This window comes from Choloepus didactylus, chromosome 8 (genome assembly GCF_015220235.1).
Source record: "Choloepus didactylus isolate mChoDid1 chromosome 8, mChoDid1.pri, whole genome shotgun sequence".
Classification (NCBI taxonomy): domain Eukaryota; kingdom Metazoa; phylum Chordata; class Mammalia; order Pilosa; family Megalonychidae; genus Choloepus; species Choloepus didactylus.
In genome coordinates this window covers 102,995,580-103,016,871 of record NC_051314.1, presented here as the reverse complement: position 1 = coordinate 103,016,871, position 21,292 = coordinate 102,995,580, and the positions used below count along the sequence as shown (strand labels likewise).

The window sequence follows — 21,292 nt, the reverse complement described above, 5'->3', positions numbered from 1 at the left end:
CCTGGTGTTGGGCAAACCTCTTTACATATTTGATGTCATTTACAATAACCTCATAACAAAGGTATTACTAATTAGTCCCATTTTTTAGATGACGAAATAATTTAATCCAAGTTTACACTGCTGCTAAAGCAAAGATCTGGGACTCTGTATGACTCCAGGGTCCATGTACCTAGTTACACTGAGCACGACTTTGCCCATCATAATTAAAGGCAAACAAGGAAGGAAATTCCAGAACCAGTTTTGGGGAAAACTGTACCAAAAGTGCACTCAAAGTAGACATATAATTGTCCTTATATGAAAACTAAACTCTGTCTCTTACTCTTCAAGTTCTAATTCTGAGAGCTCTGAGATACAGAGTTTTTCAGAATTTAATTTAGTCCAAGTGAATTCTGGACACTTAATAGTGGCAGTCTGATGCTAAGCTGCACTGGCTACAGAATTTAAGAAAACACAGTCAATATTAAGCTGCAGAACTTCCAATCAATCAAGATAGAAAAAGATATTTGTTTTGCACCTGCTCATTTTCTTTGCCAAATAAAAAAGCAATTATCTGCTGCAGTACAAAAGACACAAGCAGCTTGGACCCAATATTCATAAGAAGAAGTGATGATCTTAATCAGAAACCAGAATTAAAAATTACAAACTTAGCAGACTGAATAATAGAAAGGGATCATCACCCCCAGGAAGTTTCCATTAATTTAAGCTCTCTGGAAGAAAATCATAAATTTAAAGGGCTCAAATCAAATAATAGATGTGGATAAATGGCATAGCTTCTTCATATCATGAGCTAAGAAAACAAATGTACTCTCAAGCCTCCTGTTAACTTTTCTTAACTATGAAAATTCTTCCAAAACTACAAAATTGTATAAAGAACATTCTGTTTACAAGACAATCAATTTTGACCTTTCACAAATGTGCAGGCAGGACTCAATTACGGTAAAAATCTCAGAACTGCTGCTTTGTCAATCTAAAAAAATATAACATTCAAACAGTTTGAGTTTTTAATTTTCACATTTAAATATATTCCATCTAGCTTTATCATCACAGTCTCCAACATATGAATCCAAAACAAAGATCGACATGCCACAGCATGCGTCCTTTATCTATAGGAGTCAAATTCCACTGGCATCTCTCCCAAATTCCTCCAAGACACGGCTCCTGCCTACCTCCCCTGCCACATCACCCACGACTCATATCCTGAGCTGCTTATAGTTACTTACACACACACACACACACACACACACACACACACACATACTTAGTAGGTGCATATTTCTGTGCCTTTGCTCATGCTATGCTTTTGCCTGGAGATGTCACCTACCTTTCTTCAGCTCACTGTCTCATTTGTTAAGACTCAGCTCAAGCTAAACTTCCCAGGTTGGCTAAGACATTCTAGCATGTGTACATCATTAATTCCACACATATACATCTACCATTGCATTTGCCAGTGAAATTATCTTTTTTATTTGTAGGACTTCCTTAACAGGAGATAAATGGACACCTAAGCTATATTGGACCAATCAGAGTCTTTTCTGAGAATTTGAAGTCAGGACACAAAAATTCTAGTTCATCTCCTTTGGAGGCTTAAACTGAGAGGCTGCATGAAGCTGGGTTGGAGGCAGCCCTGCACTCATGAAATTAACAAAAGCCAGTCTATGAAAATAGGAGAAAAGGAAGACAACATGAATAAAAAAGGAAAAGAGAAACTATGAAGCTCCAAACACAGAAAAACTAAATGTTTTGACCTTATCACTTTACGAATGTATAACTTTGATTACTCTTTGATGGGTGAAGGCAAAACATGTATAAGGCAGTGTTTAATTTTTTTTTATTTACTTTTCATTTTCTATCAATACATATTTGACTTAAATTCCAACAGCTTAGGGACACAAGAATCCAGGTTGGGAAAGGAGAAGAGAAAATGACAAAAAGCACATTAGCAAAATTTCCTCCATAGCTGTTTAGTCATTTATGAGAGCCTCTCGTTATGGTATCACATCTTAGGGTCAAATTCCAACTCCTGAACAACCTTCAACTATATATATACCAATGAAAGTACAGTAATTTTAAAAAAGAGGAAAAATGACAGTACAGTTTCATTAGATTCTAAAGATAAAATAAACCTTAAAGAGTATCAAAAGACAAGGGACCATCTCAGCCTGCTCTATCACTGCCATTTCACAGATAAGAAAAACGAGGACCAGGGAGTTAAGATAACAGAAATTCAGAATAAGAGTAGAGCCCAATTTTCCTACTATCCAGAGGCCATGGCTCCTTACATTACCTGGTGCTACTTCTTATTTATTTACCTTCAGCACAACCTGGTAAATAGCTATTCTCTTTCAAAAAACAAAACTAAACTAAACTATTCAGTGACCTTGAATTGTTCAGGCTTTTCACTAACAGAAATGAGGGACAATTATGAGAGTTTCAATATTCAAGACATGCTGTCCTCTTAGTCATCAATTACAATTGCACCTATATTTTCTGCTTAAAGAAGGTCTGAAGATTGGCATCCAATCTCGACTTATCTGTAAGGTTTGCCCTGTCGTGTACAGCTGTAAATTATGTTCTATGAAGAAGAATCCATTGGCAAGAAATAAACTGCACTGGGGATAAATGTACAATCTCTCAGTGACTTTGCATGGAAAACAAACTGCAGTTATTTAATTACACAACTTTTTCATCAAAGCTTGTATTTCCATCATATTTGCAGTATGGATCATAATTCCTTTCACAAAGTCACGTTCCTTTCACAGTCACAAAGAGAATTTACTTAAGAGAGTCAAATGCAAAGAACAAAAAAAAAGCTGTAATAAAAACATAAGTCAGGAACAAAAAGCTTTACTGCTTGGAAACCATAATGTATTAGTTATTCATCATAGTTCTCTTAACATAAGACAGAAACAGTATTGCTTCCTTTTATCCCACTCTGGCTGACGGTTCATTTTTTTCATTTTTTCAAATTATGATATGTTAATTGTCTTCCTCCCCTAAAAATCCATTGTTATGTTCCCTTTAAACACTTAACCAATACTTTTTGAGGTTAAATCATTAAGGACAAATCTTTAATGCTGATCTCTTACAAAGACTGCTGTTTAGAGTAATTTCAAAATCCACATGCATTTTCTAGATTATGCATGAAGTAATGAAGACCATAGTTTGAATATATAAATAGTTTTAAAAAGGAATAAATTCTATACCTTATGAGATACATCTTCCTATATGGTTATAATGTTATATATGTAAAAAACTAGTATATTAAGTCATTGTTTATAATTTGATTTTCAATCTAATGATTTATTAAAGTGAGGTTGCTTTATTCAATAGCAATTCTCAATACAACAAATACATTTAATTTCTTAAAAGATCAGCTGTGGGTCTCAGAAACTAAAGAATAAGCCTAGGCTTCTCTTTGCAGACAACTTATCATAAGGACGACATTCATCAGTGAAGAATGAAATGTTAACACAGGCATTTATTATCATGGTAAACTTTGATGGACTTTCCATCATTGCTACAAGAATGATTTTCTTTTTACTCTCTGTTTCCCTCCAAAATAGTGTAAACTCGTTTTAAAAGGAGAAAATAACTAAATATAAACAATTCAAACAAAGACCATGTCACTTCTGTGAATGTCACAGAAAGAAAAGGTTTCTAAACAATAATTCTTCTGCATTGGCTTTGGCATAAAATAAAAATGGTGACGGTGGAGAGGGGGCACTAAATCTTAGTACTACCATTTATTAGAACCCACTATGCACCAGGCTATTGTAAGCCTTTTTCATGTATTAACTCATTTGTTCCTCTCATTAACCTCGTGGGTAGGTACTAATAGTACCACCACTTTACACATGAGGAACTGAGACACAGAGGGCTTTGCAATTCGCCCAAGATCACGTGACTAATAGGGAGTGGAGCAGAATTAGAACTCGGCACTCTGATAAGAATCCATGCTCTTTACTGGTAGGTATACTGCCTACTTCAAAGGTTTTTGTATGAATTAAAATTGTAAGCTATATGTAAAACCCATAACATGGTTCCTGGCCATTGGAAATTGCCCATTTCATGGGACCTACACAATGTCCATAATGATCAGGATAAAAATCACAGTCATGACTCTTGCTTCTAGACAACAAGAGAACTTTCAAATCCTTTGTACTTCTAGTATTCTTCCCTTCTGCTGGATAAAATAGCCCTCCAAACTCTTCTTGAAATTTTAAAAAAAATGTTTCTTTCAAGCATGTATATTTTCAGGATTCTGTCAGATTCAATCTACAAAACAGAGTACAAGTTCAAAATGTGCACCAGACAATTTTCAGAGCAACCAACTAGAAATCCCACCACATTACCTGAAACCACAATGTTCTACTGCCTGATGTCAAATAATGCTCTTGTAAAAGATTTATTCATATATCCACTGAGTGTTCACAATGTTAAGATACACTGATACTGTTTTCATTAAAAGCACTCCACAGCCTCTTGGCAGGCTATATTAAAAAAGATAAAGAGAACAATAAAAACATTTAAAACTGGAAGCCAGTAGCATGAACTAAAAAAGCAAAGAAATTAGCAGTAAACTTCTTAGAATCTCCCTAAAAGTGTTCTGCAAGAGAAGGGAACAATATTTGGTGACCTTGAAGTCACGGTTGCCACCTTCTTAACCATGGGGGCCAGAGATTGAGTATTCCATACGGCGGCTGTTGAGTTGATGGAAAGCTTGAGGCCTGGGATCCTTTTCCAAGAGCCTGCTGTGACATGACAAAACTGCTTGCCAACCAGAAATGCCTACACTCTGATACTTTTCTCTTTCAGCATATGCCCCTGTGCATCCAGTTGGAAAGCAGATGCCTAAGCTTGATTGCTCTGTACTGAGAAAGGAAAGAACTTATCATTCACTGACTGAAATTCACAGGGGATTGAAGATTGCCAAGAATCAGTACCCAATCAAGACTAAGCAGAATGAACCAGGGACTGTCAGCAGTTACGAACTCAATCAACCGCTAGCCATAAATTAAAAAGAATTTTGCCTCCTTAGCATGTGATTTATTTGGAAGAAGCTTTCAGTGCTAACTTCTGAATTAAGCCAAGTAACATTTTATTGAAACAATCCATTTTAATGCTGAGCTCAGTTCAAGCAACAAAGCAGATTTCAGCAAACTTTCAAAAGAACTCAAGGTAATTTCAGTAAGCTTTCAGATGAACTCAAGGTAATTTCTTCTTTACCACATACTCTGGGGTCTGGTTCAGAGGAAATAATGTCATTCTCAACTAATGGCTAGGAAATAGCAAAAGAAAGAAGAAAAAGAAAAAAAAAACCTCTTTCCAAATTCTCTATCCAACAAACAAACAAACAAACAATAAAAACCTGTCTGGTAAGTTCCTTATTAGAGAGAAGCTACTATAAAGAACCATGGGAGCCCCAGCTTGGGTAAATGAACACACCAATGAACATCAAATGCACCATTGTCCTTTGGGACAAAACTCTATTCCAAAGACACTCTCCCAATAAACACAGTTCATAATTAAGAAATCTGGCAACCCCAGACTGAAAGTTTATTTTTAAAAATAAATTTTGCACTAGTCCACAATGTTTCGGTCTCTCCTATAGCAAGACAACAAAATGTGGTCACCTTTCTCAATAAAATGTTCCATCTCCATAGAAGGACAATTACGTGCAGCAATCACCCACCTCCCTCTCCAGTGCCTTAACATTCCCTAAACTTGCCTGCAAGCCAGTATCGCTGAGGATGACAGAGAAAGGTATGGTCAACTCACTATGTTAAAAAGAAACTATTGGGAAAAAATGAAAACACTTTGAGAGGTGTATGGACACAGGTCAGACACATTTTGATATTATCCAAGTCATAGGATCATGGGTATAAATAGTTACAAAGTTGTGTAATAATAAATGATTTACCAAGAATTACATTAGTTGGTTTGGAGAGTGTCATTATAAAATGCAACTAAAAATTATTACTTTCTTCAATCCATCACCAAAACGTTCCTACCTCCCCCAAATAAATCACAGGAGTCTGGATGCAGCCATTTAAGGACTATATATAAAGACTGAAGCATTTACATCAGCCAAGAAAAGAGAAAATTCCATTGCAAAATGTGGACTAGCATTCTTTGAACCAAGCAAAGGGAGTGAGAAAAAGCTATCAGGGGCAATTAAAGGATTTGCAAAGACTATTTAAATAATTTTAGGTAATGTCTACTTTCATGGAGTGGTTTGTGTTCTTAATGTGAATTAATCATTTAGGTTTACATTTTCATTAAGAAATCTCAAAGAGGGGAGATTAGGAGATTTTAAAGTGGGGTTCATGAACAAATATGAAAACAAACTTCACTTGAAACTGTTGGATGTATTTTCTGTAAAGATCCATTAGTTTACTCCACACCTCTTTCATCTGGTCTTTTCATTTTTGAAGACAGAAGCAAAATGAGATGGAAAATTTCTCATCTGAGATCAATCAATAGGAAAGGTGTATAAAATGGTGGGAAAGGAAGTGGGGGGTGGGGTCACAAGAAAACCCAGTTATTCATCAATAACACAGGCTTCCAATACAGACTTTTTTCCTGTCAGCTGCAAATCTCTCTTCACTAGCTCACTCAGTTTCTCTCAAAACTGACATGAGGCTGTTAATAATGATCTGAAACACATTTGCCTTACTCATAATATCATATATATGGAATAAAAGTTCAAAATCCCACCTCAGGAGTTTAATCTGTACAGCATTTCCTACTTTAGGGAAAAAGAGTTCAATGCAAGGTCTACAGATATAAAACATTAAAATGATGCTTAGAAGATAGGTCACCCATTCCATCAGTGAAGGTCAAAATATTTATATGCTCCCTATATCCTGTGAATTTTAATTATCTTACAATTTTACCGTAGTGCCAAAGTGTTCTGTAGTCCCAAACCTTTCTTAGTTTCTTGATTTACATGCCCGTGTGCAAGGTATTTACAAGAAAGGCTTTTATGATCCACTAAAGTGAAAATCTGAAAAATGTTTCATCCACAAAGGAAGAAAGAAAATGAGCCAATTTTAAGTAAAAACATCAAGAACATCAACCTGTTAAGTTTCAAGAGGTCAGGACTTTAATTCACTACCAAATTCCCAGCACCTATTATACTGCCTGGCACATAGTAGGTGCTCAATAAATACTGTTAAATGAATGAATGATCCAAGACAGACCCCACAGCATGACAAGGAATAGAGGATATGTCCACAAACTTGTTGAGCCAAGAACTCTCTTCAGTGCTTATTGTGCTCACTATCACTGTAATGTGAAACCAATCAAGTGTATATAGATAAAGAATGACTATCTACAAAAGGAATGAAGATAAGATTTCATTCACTGAGCTTTCTAATAGGAAAGGGAAATGTCTCCATGAGTGCATGAATTTGATGTATTGAGGAGAGTGAGGGGAAGGAGTAGCTGCATACAAAACATTTCTCATTTCACAAGGAATAATTCAGTAAAAGGTACTATCAACTGAAATTTCATATGATTCCAGAGTGTACACCTTCACCCCCAGTTTTTCATTGTACTTTCCACTCACAAGCCAGTGACTGAGTCATACATAAAAAGAGGCAACTAAATAAATGTAGTAGGAGGGATTTTTCTGTGACTTTTGATTTTTCCCTATGTATGGTAACTTCTGGAAACATTTTACCTGATAGTGTTTAGCCCAAATTTTTGTCACCCTCATACCAATGCACATACTACAAAGACAACGCTAGCCAAAAGTCTTGAAGTTGATATAAACAAACAAAATTGCACAAGAACTCAGTCAGCCTGAACATGGCAAGTATACCATTTTCCCAATGGATCCTGGTGCTCAGAAATCCACACGGAAAGCATAAGGCAGACAATACCAAATTAATAATAAAAATGCCACTGGCTGCACTGTACTGAATGGCTATCATTTTGAGTTCTGACACCCAGTCTGAGAGGAAGGTGTTACTATGAATTCCCCCTTTTAGCGATAAGGAAACAGATTAAATAACTTGCCTGGGATCAGTGAGTGGTGGAGGCATGGTTTAAACCCTCTGTCTTCAGCGGCAGAGTTCTTAAGTACTGGGACTCTTTGAACTTCCTTTGCTTTACCTGATCACCTTCTGTTCCAGTTGTTAATGTGGCCATTATGCAAAACACCAGAAATGGAATGGCTTTTATAAAAGGGGTTTATTTGGTTACAAAGTTACAGTCTTAGGGCCATAAAGTGTCCAAGATAAGGCCTCAACAATAAGGTACCTTCACTGAAGGATGGCCTTTGGCATACAGAAAACCTCTGTTAGCTGGGAAGGCATGTGGCTGGCGTCTACTTGCTCACAGTTTGTGGTTCAAAATGGTGTTCCCCAAAATGTTGCTCTTGGGGCATTTTGTCCTCTCTTAGCTGCAGCTCCTCTTCAAGATATCACTCTCAGTTACTCTGAGCTTTGATAGGGCTCAGTAATTAAATCAAAACCCAAGCTGAATGGGTGGGGCCATACCTCCATAGAAATAATCCCATCAACAGGTCACACCCTAATCAAAGGTGTTACTAGTCACATCTCCATGGAAACAATCAAAGAATTCCAATCTAATCAACACTAATACATCTGTCCCCACAAGACTGCATCAAAGAACATGGCATTTTCTGGGGGACATAATATATACAAACCAGTACACCTTCTGACAGAAGTACAGGCAAAATTTTCAAAATAATATTAATTCCAATCAAAGTTATACTCTAATATGGATGCCAACTTTTTTTCCAAAGAGGGAAAAGATATGACAACTTTCTCTATGAAGGAAGGAAAAAGGTCCTTCTTGCTCACAAACACAAGACCTTAGTAAAACCCTGAGCCAGTTTCAGCAGTGCTTGAACTGCCCTCCAATCATCTCTCTTTCTGAGCTACCTTGGTGCTCAGGGTTAAAAAACCAAAAAGCCACCCAGAAAAGCATGTCACCTATCTCATTGTGTTAACTCCAATACCCTATATACTGGAAGCAAGTCAAGAGGTGCCTACTTTAGTGGACCCAAGGCTGACTGCCAGAATCCTTCTACCCAAGAGTTCAACAGGGAGGTTGGCTCCACAGACATAGGCACGGTGTCCTGCCTCCTCCAAAGCTAAATCCTCACCTGAGACTCTAGACTTCAGAGCACGGCAAATTGGAAAAAGCATAGGTTTAACAGTCAAAACAGCCAGGGTTTGGATCCTGACTCTACCACTTACTATGCAAACTTCAGCAAGGTTTTTTAAGCTCTCAGTTTCCTCCCAATAACAGGAATTATAATTTCTACCCTAAAAGGAAATTGTGTTGAGTGCATGAGATAACATGGAAAATGCTAGCCCAGTTCCTGGGACATAGTTGACAGATAACAGATATAAATTTCTTCCCCTGACTCAAGGATTTGTTCACTGGTGTGCTGGAGATGGCCCTCACTGGTTTATAAAAGCTGACTGTTAAATTTCAGGAATTCTGCAAGCTGGTTGTTAAACATACCTATTAAAAAATTTCATTACATAAACTTAAAATTAAAGAAGTCATATTTGAAATAAAGGTAATAAATACTCAAAATGCATCACTTCCTAATTAATTTACTTCATCTTGCTGTTACCTATGCTCTTGGGGTTATTTGTGTCAATTATATCAATATTGGGAAATAATGCCTAACTGTGTGCTATGGCATCCCTCTCCCACCTCCGCACCCAACGATATCACATTGGTGGCTTGAAATCAGCCATGACAGGAGTATCTACATGGAAATCTACACTATGCATCAGGGTTTCCTTTCTTTGGAGAACCAGTTGTTAAATATTTACCAGCACACACTGACCATATTTCACCTCAACCCTTTCTGCCCCTGCATCTTTCATCTCTCCTCTCTACAGAAGAATGTGAATACATGCACATGTCCAAAATCTAAAATAAAAATAAAAATGAAAACCTAACATCCCTCCAGCTGACATCCTCTTTTTCCTGCCAAATGTACTGACGGTGGTCTATAGGCTTAATTCCAACACTCTCTTACCATTCACTCACTAACTTACTCATTTTACAAATATGTGTGCAACTACTATTTGCCAGATACTGCATAGGACCTGGGAATACAACTGTGAACCACAAATCAGTATAAACTCTGTCCTCACAGAATTCACAATCACCTTGCAGTCAGATTTCTGCCCCACCACGAAAGTTCACCATGCTTTAATTCCCCATTTTCCTCCTCCTTCATCTTGCTCAAAAAATCCCCAATTTCCTCAAATGTTTCTTTTCCTCCATGGTCCTCCACATACAAAAAAGAATCAGGAGTTCTTTAACATTTTGTCTGATTTTCCCTCGTCCTCAGGAATTTCATGCATTCCTGTGATTTTATTCAAAAAAACCTATTCCTCCTCTAGCCTTTCCATCTCAGTAACTGACATCCAGAAGCCGCTCAACTATTTCAGCCAGAAACTAGAAGATTCTTGTGTTTTCCCTTTCCCCCATACCCTCATCCCAAACATCAGCAAATCCTGCTGGATCTACATCCAAATTATATCCCCAATCCACCAATATCTCTTTGTCTTGTTCTCTGTCACCATCAGTCACTCACTCCATACAAGAGCCTCCTAACTCTTCTCCCTGCTTCACGTTCTTGCCTCCCAACACCACGCACTACACAGAAGCCTGCGTGAAAGCTACATAAAAGAAACTCATCATGCTTCTGCCACTCTTAAAATATAAAGCTCCAAAGTCTTCCCATTCCACTCAGAAAAAAAGTCTAAACTTCCTTCCATGGCCAACCCAGCCCTGCTCTATCCAGGCTCTGCCCAGCTCCTGACTTTATTCCTTTCTACTCCCCACTTGCTCATTCCCTCAAGCCTGGAGCCCTCTGACAGGTCCTCGCAAGGCTGACTTCTCACTTCATTCAGGTCAGCTCAGACCTCAGCTGCTGTTCAACCGAGCCCACTTTCCCCAGGCCCACCCGTCACTGTGCACATCCAGTTTCATTTTCTTCATAGCACTTCATTGTGCATTCATTTATTTACTATGTATTATCTGTCTTCCTCTCCCAGGAGGGAGGCTACACAAGAGCAAGGATCTTGTTTTCCTTCTTCACCAGGACATCCCCAGTGCCAAGAACATGCCTGGCACATGGTAGATGCTCAATAAACATTTGATAAGTAAATGAATGAATGAATGAGACAAAATCCAAAAAGACAGGTAAAGGAAGGAAGAATTGGAAACAAAGACCTTGAAAAGAGGGAGTTTTAAGGGACTACACAGAAGAACACAACAGCAATCCCAAGTAGTAAAGTGCTGATACTATAATAGAATTTCTATATTTATTAAATTCTAACTTGCCCACAACTTGGGCTATTTTAGAGGCAACTTATTTTAGTCATCAAGGGCTGGCAAAACTACTATGTTAATTTTCATGTCTGGTCAAAGTATCAAAAAAACAAAAAGTAAGCCAAGACTAAAAGGGCTTCAGAAAATCCCATTCTCCAATAAGATTTTCCTGCATCCTCAAAAACATGTCTGAGGCAGAGAGTTCTCTGGGCTTCCTCCCAAACCTGCTGCAATAAATTTAAATAAAACATAAAGTACAGGGAGAGACAGAGCAGGGAAAGGTAGAAGCAGCTTTCCTCATCCTAAAAATGAGGGCACCTGTTCTCTGGTGCTTGGGGCTTTTCCCCCAGTGAAACAGTAAAATATTTACTCTTCTTAATTGAGGCTTTGCAGACCCACACCACAACCCCTGCTTCCAAAAAATGGCAGACAGTGGGGCTTGCCCTTGTTTCCTCTCTGCTACTCCTGTCTTATCCAGTCTAATAGAGGGGAGGAAAAGAGGGAAAGTGAGAAAGGGAGGGAGGTCACAAAGAACTGACCCAATGCTTCACTTCTCTGGTTATCACACACTGCACTAGGTGATGCCAACACTCAAAATGCACATGGATCAGATCCCTAGCCCAGTACCTCATCATGGTCCACACAGCTCGTGGAGACACGGGGAATCCACTCCTGGGTTCTGGTGGCAATGGGGAGTGGCAGGCAGCCCAAGCTCCTTTATGAGGGAATCGCTGCTGTTTCCCGTTCTCCCGGTGAGGGTGGGCTGGCAGCGGGGAGGGCTGAGGGTTCCCAGGCTGCTGTGGGCTGCGCTGATGGATGATCCCGTTGCTCCTAATTGTTAACAGAATTGGGGGAAATCAAAGTCAAATGGAGCTCTAAGATTTGCAACAAGAAAGAGCAATAATTTATCCCACCCCTAAGTCCTGCTCCTAGGAAGTAAAAATTCTCAAGTCTTTTAGTTTTTTTGTTTTTGGTGTTTGCCACCATACTTTAAAGTAACATAATTATATTATTATTTCTTTTTTTTTTTCAATTTTAGACTTTATCATATTGACTTCCTACTACAGAAGACCAGGAGTCAGTCCTTCTTACATGATTACCCCGTCTGAACCCTCTTCCACACTTCGTTCATCCTTCAAATACAACACTCTCATCATTTTTGGTTGACGTGGTACTAAGTATTTACATTATTCTGATCTTGAAAATATTGTTCACAGATGAGCCACCCAATGTATTCAGATTACATTTTTCTTTCTTAAATCCTCTGAGATGCAATTCATAACCACTAAGTTGGTAAAAATATAAAAGTCTGGTACTACCAAGTGAAGATGAGAATGTTGAATGAGGGAGAACCTCATAAACTGCTACAGTCATTACCAAGAGCAGTGTCTCAGGATACCATACAGTGCAAATATATTTATCCTTCATCCCAACAACTCCACTTCTATGTTATGCCCTAGAGAAACCTCATTCGAGACTTCACTGCAGCATAGTTCATAATAGAAAAAAGGTGGAAATAATCTAAATTAAAAATCCAGAAGAATGGATAAACTGTGATGGTGAAATAGTATACATCTGTTAAAAAGAATGAACTAAAGCTCCATGTCTCAATATCAATGTATCTCAAAAAACAAAATGAAAAAATAAGCAAATGATACAATTTATATAAAGTTTGAAAGCAAGTAAAGAATGCTATTTAATATTCAAAACCAAACTTAGAAATGAAAAGCTTTAAATTCAGGATCATGGTTACCTATAGTGAGAGAGAGAGAGAAGGGACCAGGAGCAGGGAATGTTCTTTTCTACACATTAGAAACTACATCCTAATTAAAAATAAAAAAGAAAGAAAAGGAAAAGGTAATGTTTAGGAACTGATTCCTCATTGAAAACATTTCCTCCTAAACATGATGTCAAAAAAAGAAATCCAACTCCATTCAGATGGTTCAATCATAAAATTAGGAACAAATTCTCTTAATGTAGGAACATGCTTCTAACATTTCTTTCTGTTACTGTTTCTTTCCTGCTGCCTGAATTATACAAACTCTACCTCATAAGGCTGCTGTGGGCATTAAATGAATTAATTCCTGTAAATGTTGTGGCACAGTACCTGGCACTCAGGCAGCGCTCAAGCAAAATTAACTGCTATTGGCCAGCTCCGTGTTACATGCTCCTTGCATCCCACATGTTTCCTTCATAGTACTTTCCACAACTGTAATCAAGCACCCATGCAGTAACTTATGTAATGTCTGTCTCTTCCAATAGCCCATATGCTCTTTGAGGGTAGGAACCTTATCTACCTTATTCTTGGCAAGACACAGAAAAAGTATCTACTGAATGGGTGGATAATAGGGATCAAGGAATGAATGAATGTCTCCACTTACACAGAACACTGGACATGAGAGCTAGAAGTGTCTAAAAAACATAGAATATGAATTACAGAGCTTCTAAGCTACATACCAGCAGTATTGTTCCTTCCATAGAACTTCTGGCAGTTTATTATGATGAAGGTCAAGAAAGATTATTCAAGGAAGAAAAGAGACAATTAACCCCTTTGAAAAAAGTCTGATTCAACAGTGAGAGGACGAAGAGGATAAAAAGATGTGTAGGCAACACTTGGCTAGAGAATCACAAGACGACAGAATACACGACTTCAATGATGGAACTAAACTAGCTCTCCACTAGACCAGGTGTCATGTCCATCTGCTATCAGTGAGGGGAGGCAGAACGAAGTTAGTAGACAGATACAAGGTGGATGCAAGAAGAAAGTGGGACAAAAGAGGGGTCTACAGGCCACTCCCTAAAAGGTAAGGCTGGGAATGCAATTACTCCCATGGGTTGAGAGAAAAAGAGGAATGGCATTCTCAGATAAGCCAATGGGGGTTCGTCAGGCTTGCTGCTTTCTGGGCACTGTTGGATATTCAGTGTAAAATACGCCAAGATGAGTTTGCCTTTTATAAGCCATGAGATTTACAGAGAGCCAACAGAGCCTAAACTCTATTTAAATTATCTCCAAGGATCACCTGCCCAGGCAGGAGGGTGATGAATTTAATAACTCATTCCAGCTTGTCGATATTTAATAGTGCTGCCCTTATCTTTATGCCAAGAAGTACAAAGAGATAGGAAATGGGGGAAAAGACAGGAATTTTTTTTTTTTTTAAGAAAATATTCTTCATCTGACAAGGCAGGAGATAAATCAGCCACATTTTTTTAAAAGTTCAAAACATGTATGACCTTATAATTACAGAAAAACTTAGGTTCTGCATGTCAAATTGTTAGTAATTATAGATTTGATAGGGAAGAAAATTATAGTATGTGTTTCCCCTTGGAATACCCTTTAGTCATTCTTATCATCTATAATCCATAGGATAAAATCAATGTCTTTTAAAGTTTTTAAGTAAAAATGGGCTACTAAATAACCTTGTTTGTTATTTTGAAACTGAAATATATGAGTAGTCCCTTATAGTTTAGACTGGCCCTTTGTGGAATTCCCGATAGGCGCCTGCCTCCCAAAACTCTTAGGTAATGACATCATGACTAAAGCAGGTAAACAGGCTCCATGTTAGCAATGTTCTTTGATGGTTAACACTTATTTGAGTGCAGAGATTCTAAGCAACCTGTTGAAAACTGTTACCATCTGGAATCACTTCTCTTCATGAACAAAGATTTTCTCAGTACTAGGCAACCAAAACAAATTAGCAATATAAATTTGGCATTAACACAGACACTTCCTAATCCCAAATTTGGGGCTTACAAAAGCAACTTCATATTCATCATTGATTTAATAAAAGGTTAAAGAGGTTTGAACATATAAAATGCATTTATGTCAATGAAATGAATTTCATTTATTAGAGTCTGAGATAAGATGACATTTAAGAAAGTATTATATTTCTATTTTTAAAGTAACTCTTCTCTGTACACAGTGCTTGATATCAAACTTTAAAATGACTTACGATTTATCTTGCTTGTGGGATAGGGAAAAGAGATCATAAACCAAGCACACTCCAAACACCGTGATGCCTGTCTCCTTCACCAGCATCGCACAGGTCCCCAGAAACAAGCTGAGCAGCAAGAAGAAAGGAGAAGCCGTGGGAGGGAAACATTCCCCAACACAACACTGATCCAAACTCCTGAAAAACAAGTCCAAGGTGCTTTTAATCTAAGAAGGAATGTAAGTCACTATGAAATAGCACCTCTTAAGGATAAGATCTAAAATCCACTTTATTTTTCTTTAAATAATTAAGTAGGTAAGCAAAGATTTCTTCAAAAACATTTATTATAGAACTATTTAAAATTGCTAAGGTGAAAAAAAGTAGGTATCCAACAACAGAGAATTTGGTCCTTAAATTATGGTATATGCCAACAAATGAACACTAAAAACCATTTAAAATACTGCCATAGAACCAAAAGGGGGATGTGAAAGGAAATGAAATAAGCTTAAGTGGCAGAGAGATTCCAAAAGGAGCTGAGAGGTCACTCTGGTGGGCACTCTTACGCACAATATAGACAACCCTTTTTAGGTTCTAGTGAATTGGAGTGGCTAGCAGTAAATACCTGAAACTATCAAACTACAACCCAGAACCCATGAATCTTGAAGACAAGTGTATAAAAATGTAGCTTATGAGGGGTGACAATGTGATTGGGAAAACCATATGGACCACAATCCCCTTTGTCCAGTATATGGACGGATGAGTAGAAAAATGGGGGCAAAAAAAGGCACCCAGTGTTCTTTTTTACTTCAATTGTTCTTTTACAGTTTAATTTTTATTCTTATTATTTTTGTGTCTGTGGTAATGACAATGTTCAAAAATTAATTTTGGGGATGAATGCACAACTATATAATGGTATTGTGAACAACTGAATGTACGCTTTGTATGACTGCATGGTATGTGAATATATCTCAATAAAAACAAATAAAAAGAAAAAAAAATACTGCCATAGAGATATATTTAGTGATATGGAAAAGTGTTGACCTAAATATATTTTCAAAGAATATGCCGGTTACTAAACAATATGCACAGCAAGAGAACATGGGTTTGTAACAAGGTGTCCAGGTTCAAATCGAAACTCTGCAGTTAACTACCAGTATAACATGGGGCAAGTTACTTTAGCTCACTTTGCCTCAGTTCCCTCATGTGTGGAATGGGATCAAAGAGTTGTTGGGAAGATCATATGACTTATTACATGTCCAATGTTTCTCGTGATCACCATTATTATTTTAGTGAAAATGTCTTTACACGCTTTTGTACACAAAACAAACAAGTCAGTAGCTATAGATACCAAAATTTTATCAGCATTTCTCTCTGTGATGAAAATACAGATGTTCTCACTTTTTTTTTTTTTTCTTTTGGCTAATCTGCATTTTCAGTTTATCCACCATAAGCCTATATTAGATAAAATATATTTTTTCTCAGTATACATTCCAACAGAGATTTTTAAACACTCTCCAATGCTATAGTCTATCTTTCACCTTACAAAATAGAGCCAGCCCCATACCAAAGCCTGCTGTTCCCTCCAGCAGCTGCCACACCCATTTTTGTTCCTACTTCTTTGAAGTAAAGGCCAATATTTCTGCATTTGTGACATCTTACCCTTGTTTTGTCTTGGAACGATATCATTGGATTATATGCAAAATTTTCTGTAGATATGCTTTTTCTAAGGAATTAATCCATAGCTTAGACTTCTAAAAGTGAGAATGGCATGTACAACCGAAACCTGTAATAATGTGGCTCATCACACAGATACGGGAATATGCTAATCATATTCCCAAAATATACCAATCACAATTGAAAAAGCCAGAAAGAGAATAAGCTTAAATGGAAAGCAAGCGTTAATCTTGTCCTAACACCAGAGTAAACAGGAAATGACTGATCGTTAGATTTGAGTTTAAATTTTTAAGATTTCATAACATAGCTTTATATGATTAAGAGTAAAGCAGCAGACAAAATCAGAGTTAGGAGTTGGGTAATATACTAAGAAAACGCTCCTCTCTTAAACAAAACAAAGCTTCCCTGAGATACCTAACCCATCATAAGACTTAATTCATTTCATTCTTGATCCAGGATCTAAATTGGGTTATAACAGGGTTTCTCAATGTTGGCACTATTTTAGTTGCATAATTCTTTTTTTGTTGTAGGGGGCTGCCCTGTGCATTGTAGGATGTTTAGCTGCATCCCTGATCTCTACCCATTAAATGCTAATAGCACCACCTCGGTTGCAACAACCAAAAATGTCTCCAAATATTGCCAAATGTTCCCGGAGGGAGAAGGGCACAATTACCCCCAAATGAGAACCCTAGTTTAAAACAATGTTTCTCAAACAGTCACTGAGTGTTATAGGATTATAGAGTGAAGATGCATGTCAATGAACTGATCCAAAGATCAAGGTTGACACATCCCTAGCTGGGCTTCCCTGCAGGAAATACGGCACCATGACTCATCCACCTCTTTTTCTGGCCCATGCTCTGATCAACTCCCACTCACATTCCCATTTTAACTCACTTTTTTACCTGTGTAGAGGGATCACAACTCAAGTGAGCATGTGATCACTTGGGGAGGAGATGGGGAGGATAACGCAAAATAATGGGAAAATTTTTTATTGCTTTTCAGTTCCCAAGGCAAGGACCTCTTTATACTAGTGAAAGGATGTGTAAATTGGAAGAACACAGTTGTGAAACACTACTTTAAATTCAATCTTGTTATTTTAAGCTCTGAGCCACTTTAGTGAAGATTATGAACAGAAAAAAAAATACATATATATATATATAAAGGTAAACCGGAGAAGGATCAAAACAAAATGAATCATAGACAAATAGAAGAAAGGACTGTATCCAATCTATTTTTGCTTGGACCTAAGATTCCAAATTCCATACTTGGTCAGAAACTCAACATAAGAAGAGTCAAGAAGTGAGAGCTTGGCTTCCGAGCACGGGGAGCACAGCTCTTTCATAAGGCTCAGATATGGTGCAGAATGTGGCTGGAGTAGACAGTGGTCCAGCACTGGCTTAAGGAGAGGTTTCCTGTCCCTGTTCCCAGGAAGCTCACTGAGCCTTTCTCTGCTGAGAAGCCCCTCCCCTCTCTCAGGCAGATGCTCAGTCTATACACATGGCAGAGATTCCCAGGGGGACTGGCAGATAGACATACCTATTGTAGGAGAGAAAGGCCAACAGAAACAGCAGACAGGCTAACACATCAGCTCTGCCAACAATTCCAGCCACCTACAAGTTAAAGAAACAAACTCAGACTCAGAAAATTACTTTCAGAAAATCATTACTGAAACATATTTGTTTTAAATGAATGAAAGTTACAAGTATATAGAAAACACACTGTTCTTCACACACTGACATATGACTAACATCTCTAATGATCATGTTTTTTTCTGAAAAAATTTCAAACTTACAGAACACAAGCAAAATAGTACAAAACCCATACAGAGAGCTCCAACATACCCCTTACCCAGATATCCAGATCCACCAACTTTTAACACTGTGCCATATTTTCCATTCTATTTGTCCCTCTATTTTCTAAATATCTGAGTAAGCTGTGTACATCATGCCCTTTGAACATTAATGCTTCCATACATATTTCTTAAGAACAAGGACATTCACTTATGTAACCACCTCACTGAAGGAGAAAAAGAGAAAGGAATAGTCATGATTTTCATGCTTAACTTCATTTTTTTAAGTTTAATTTTATTGAGATTGTTCACATATCATGCAATTATCCAAAGATCCAAAATGCACAATCAACTGCCCATGGTACCATCATACAGCTGTGCATCCATCACAATTATTTTTTTCCAATTTTTAGAACATTTTCATTACTGCAGAAAAGAAATAAAAAATGAAAAAAGAAAACCCAATTCCTCCCATACCCCTAACCACCACCCCATCCATTACTGACTCATAGTATTGGTATAGTACATTTGTTACTGTTGATGAAAGAATGTTAAAATACTGTTAACTGTAGTACATAGTTTGCAACAGGCATATTTTTTCCCTAACTTTTAGTTATAGTGTCATACATTTGTTCTAGTTCTAGTTCATGAAAGAGATTTCTAATATTTGTACAGTTAATCATGGACATTGTCCACCACAAGATTCACTGTTTTATACATTCCTTTTTTTTTTTGTTACTTTGAAATAAATTCAAAGTTATAGGAACAGTTGCAAAAACAATACTAACCCCATACACAGAATTCCATCATACCCTGACCCCCCTCCCCCAATAGCCCAATCCACCAACTTTAACATGCTGTCACATCGCTATTTCTTTCCCTCCCTTCCTCCCTTCCTCCCTATCATCCATCATCTATTGCTGTCTTCTGAACATATGAGAGCTAGCTGCTCACACCCTTGAACAAACACTATAATTCACATATACACTTCCCAAGAATAAGAACATTCTTTTATGCAATCCCATTAAGCGCAGCTAAGAAGTACAAGAGATTCAACAATGATACAAAGCTTACATTCTATATTTCCTTTTCCTTATGTCTCAGCTGTGTCCCTTTGAGCCTCCTGTCCTCCATCCTCCAATCCCATCCAGGTTCATCCTTGGCAATCAATTGTCATCTATTTAGACTTTTTTTTTTTTCAATTGTGGAAACATATATACAGCCTAAATCTTCCCATTCCACCCCCTCCCTAGCCTTCCGTTAGTGGGATTAATCACATTTAGAATGTTGTAATGCTCTTTCCCACCATCCATTACTAGAAATTTCCCTTCACCTCAAACAGCAACGCTACACTCATTTCTTAACTCCCCATTGCCCCTTCCCCCATTTCTCTTAACCCAAACTCTACTTTTCATCTCTATGGTTATATTCTCTAATAATTTCTTTGTGTTTACTGTGGGGCTTAAAATTAACCTCTTAAATCCATAACAATCTTGTTTTTCTTTGATACCACCTTCATTTCAATAGGACACATAAACTATGTTCCTATACTCCTTCATTCCCCCACCTTTATATAGTTGTCTAAAATTACATATTTTACGTTGAGTTCAAAACCACTGATTTGTCATTAGACTTTGTGTATTTTATATCATGTAGGAAGTAAATAGTGGAGTTACATTTCAAAAATTATTGACTTCTATTTGTATTCCATTGTGTTTGGAGAATGTGCTTTGAGTATATTCAATGTTTTTTTTTTTTTTTTTTTTTATTGAGGCTTGTTTTATGTCCCAGCTTATGGTCCCTTCTGGAGAAAGATCCATGATCATTAGAGAAAAATGAGTGTCCTGGTGATTTGGGATGTAAGGTACTATATATAGCTGTTAAAATTCTCTATATCTCTTTCTCCTTTCTTTGTCTGTTGGTAGGGCTCCGTTGAGAATCTGAAGAAGGGCAGGTCTTTTACTGGCAAAGTCTCTCAGCATTTGTTTGTCTGTGAAAAATTTAAGGTCTCCCTCAAATTAGAAGGAGAGTTTTGCTGGATAAAGTATTCTTGGTTGGAAGTTTTTCTCTTGCAGAATTTTAAATATGTCATGCCACTGCCTTCTCACCTCCATGGTGGCACTGAGTAGTCACAACTTAGTTTTACATTGTTTCCTTTGTATGTGGTGAATTGCTTTTCTCTTGCTGCTTTCAGAACTTGCTCCTTCTCTTCAGTATTTCAGAGTCTGATCAGAATATGTCTCGGAGTGGGTTTATTTGGATTTATTCTATTTGGAGCTCTCTGGGCATTTATGCTTTGTGTATTTATATTGTGTAGAAGGTTGGGGAAGTTTTCCCCAACAATTTCTTTGAATACTCTTTCTAGACCTTTATCCTTCTCTTCCCCTTCTGGGACACCAATGAGTCTTAAGTTTGGACGTTTTATTTTATCTATCGTATCCCTGAGATTCATTTCGATTTTTTAATTTTTTTCTCCATTCTTTCTTTTGTTCTTTCATTTTCTGTTCTGTGGACTTCTAGGACACTGAGACGTTGTTCAACTTCCTCTAATCTTGTGTTGTGAATA

General features: G+C 37.4%; 1 protein-coding gene across 6 annotated transcripts in view; it reads right to left on the bottom strand.

Moving 5' to 3' along the window:
* TMTC1 (transmembrane O-mannosyltransferase targeting cadherins 1) overlaps positions 1-21,292 on the bottom strand; it is a 289,639-nt gene that overhangs the window by 237,809 nt on the left and 30,538 nt on the right. For all 6 annotated transcript variants that reach the window (XR_005218412.1, XR_005218411.1, XM_037846482.1 and 3 more), the window contains exons 3-5: positions 18,474-18,547; positions 15,285-15,461; positions 11,962-12,165 (exon numbers count right to left, since the gene is read on the bottom strand). Coding sequence is in view for 4 of the 6 variants with exons in the window: in XM_037846482.1 (XP_037702410.1) it covers positions 11,962-12,165; positions 15,285-15,461; positions 18,474-18,547 (455 nt within the window). In the remaining 2 variants the exon portion in view is untranslated. The remainder of the gene's footprint in view (positions 1-11,961; positions 12,166-15,284; positions 15,462-18,473; positions 18,548-21,292) is intronic.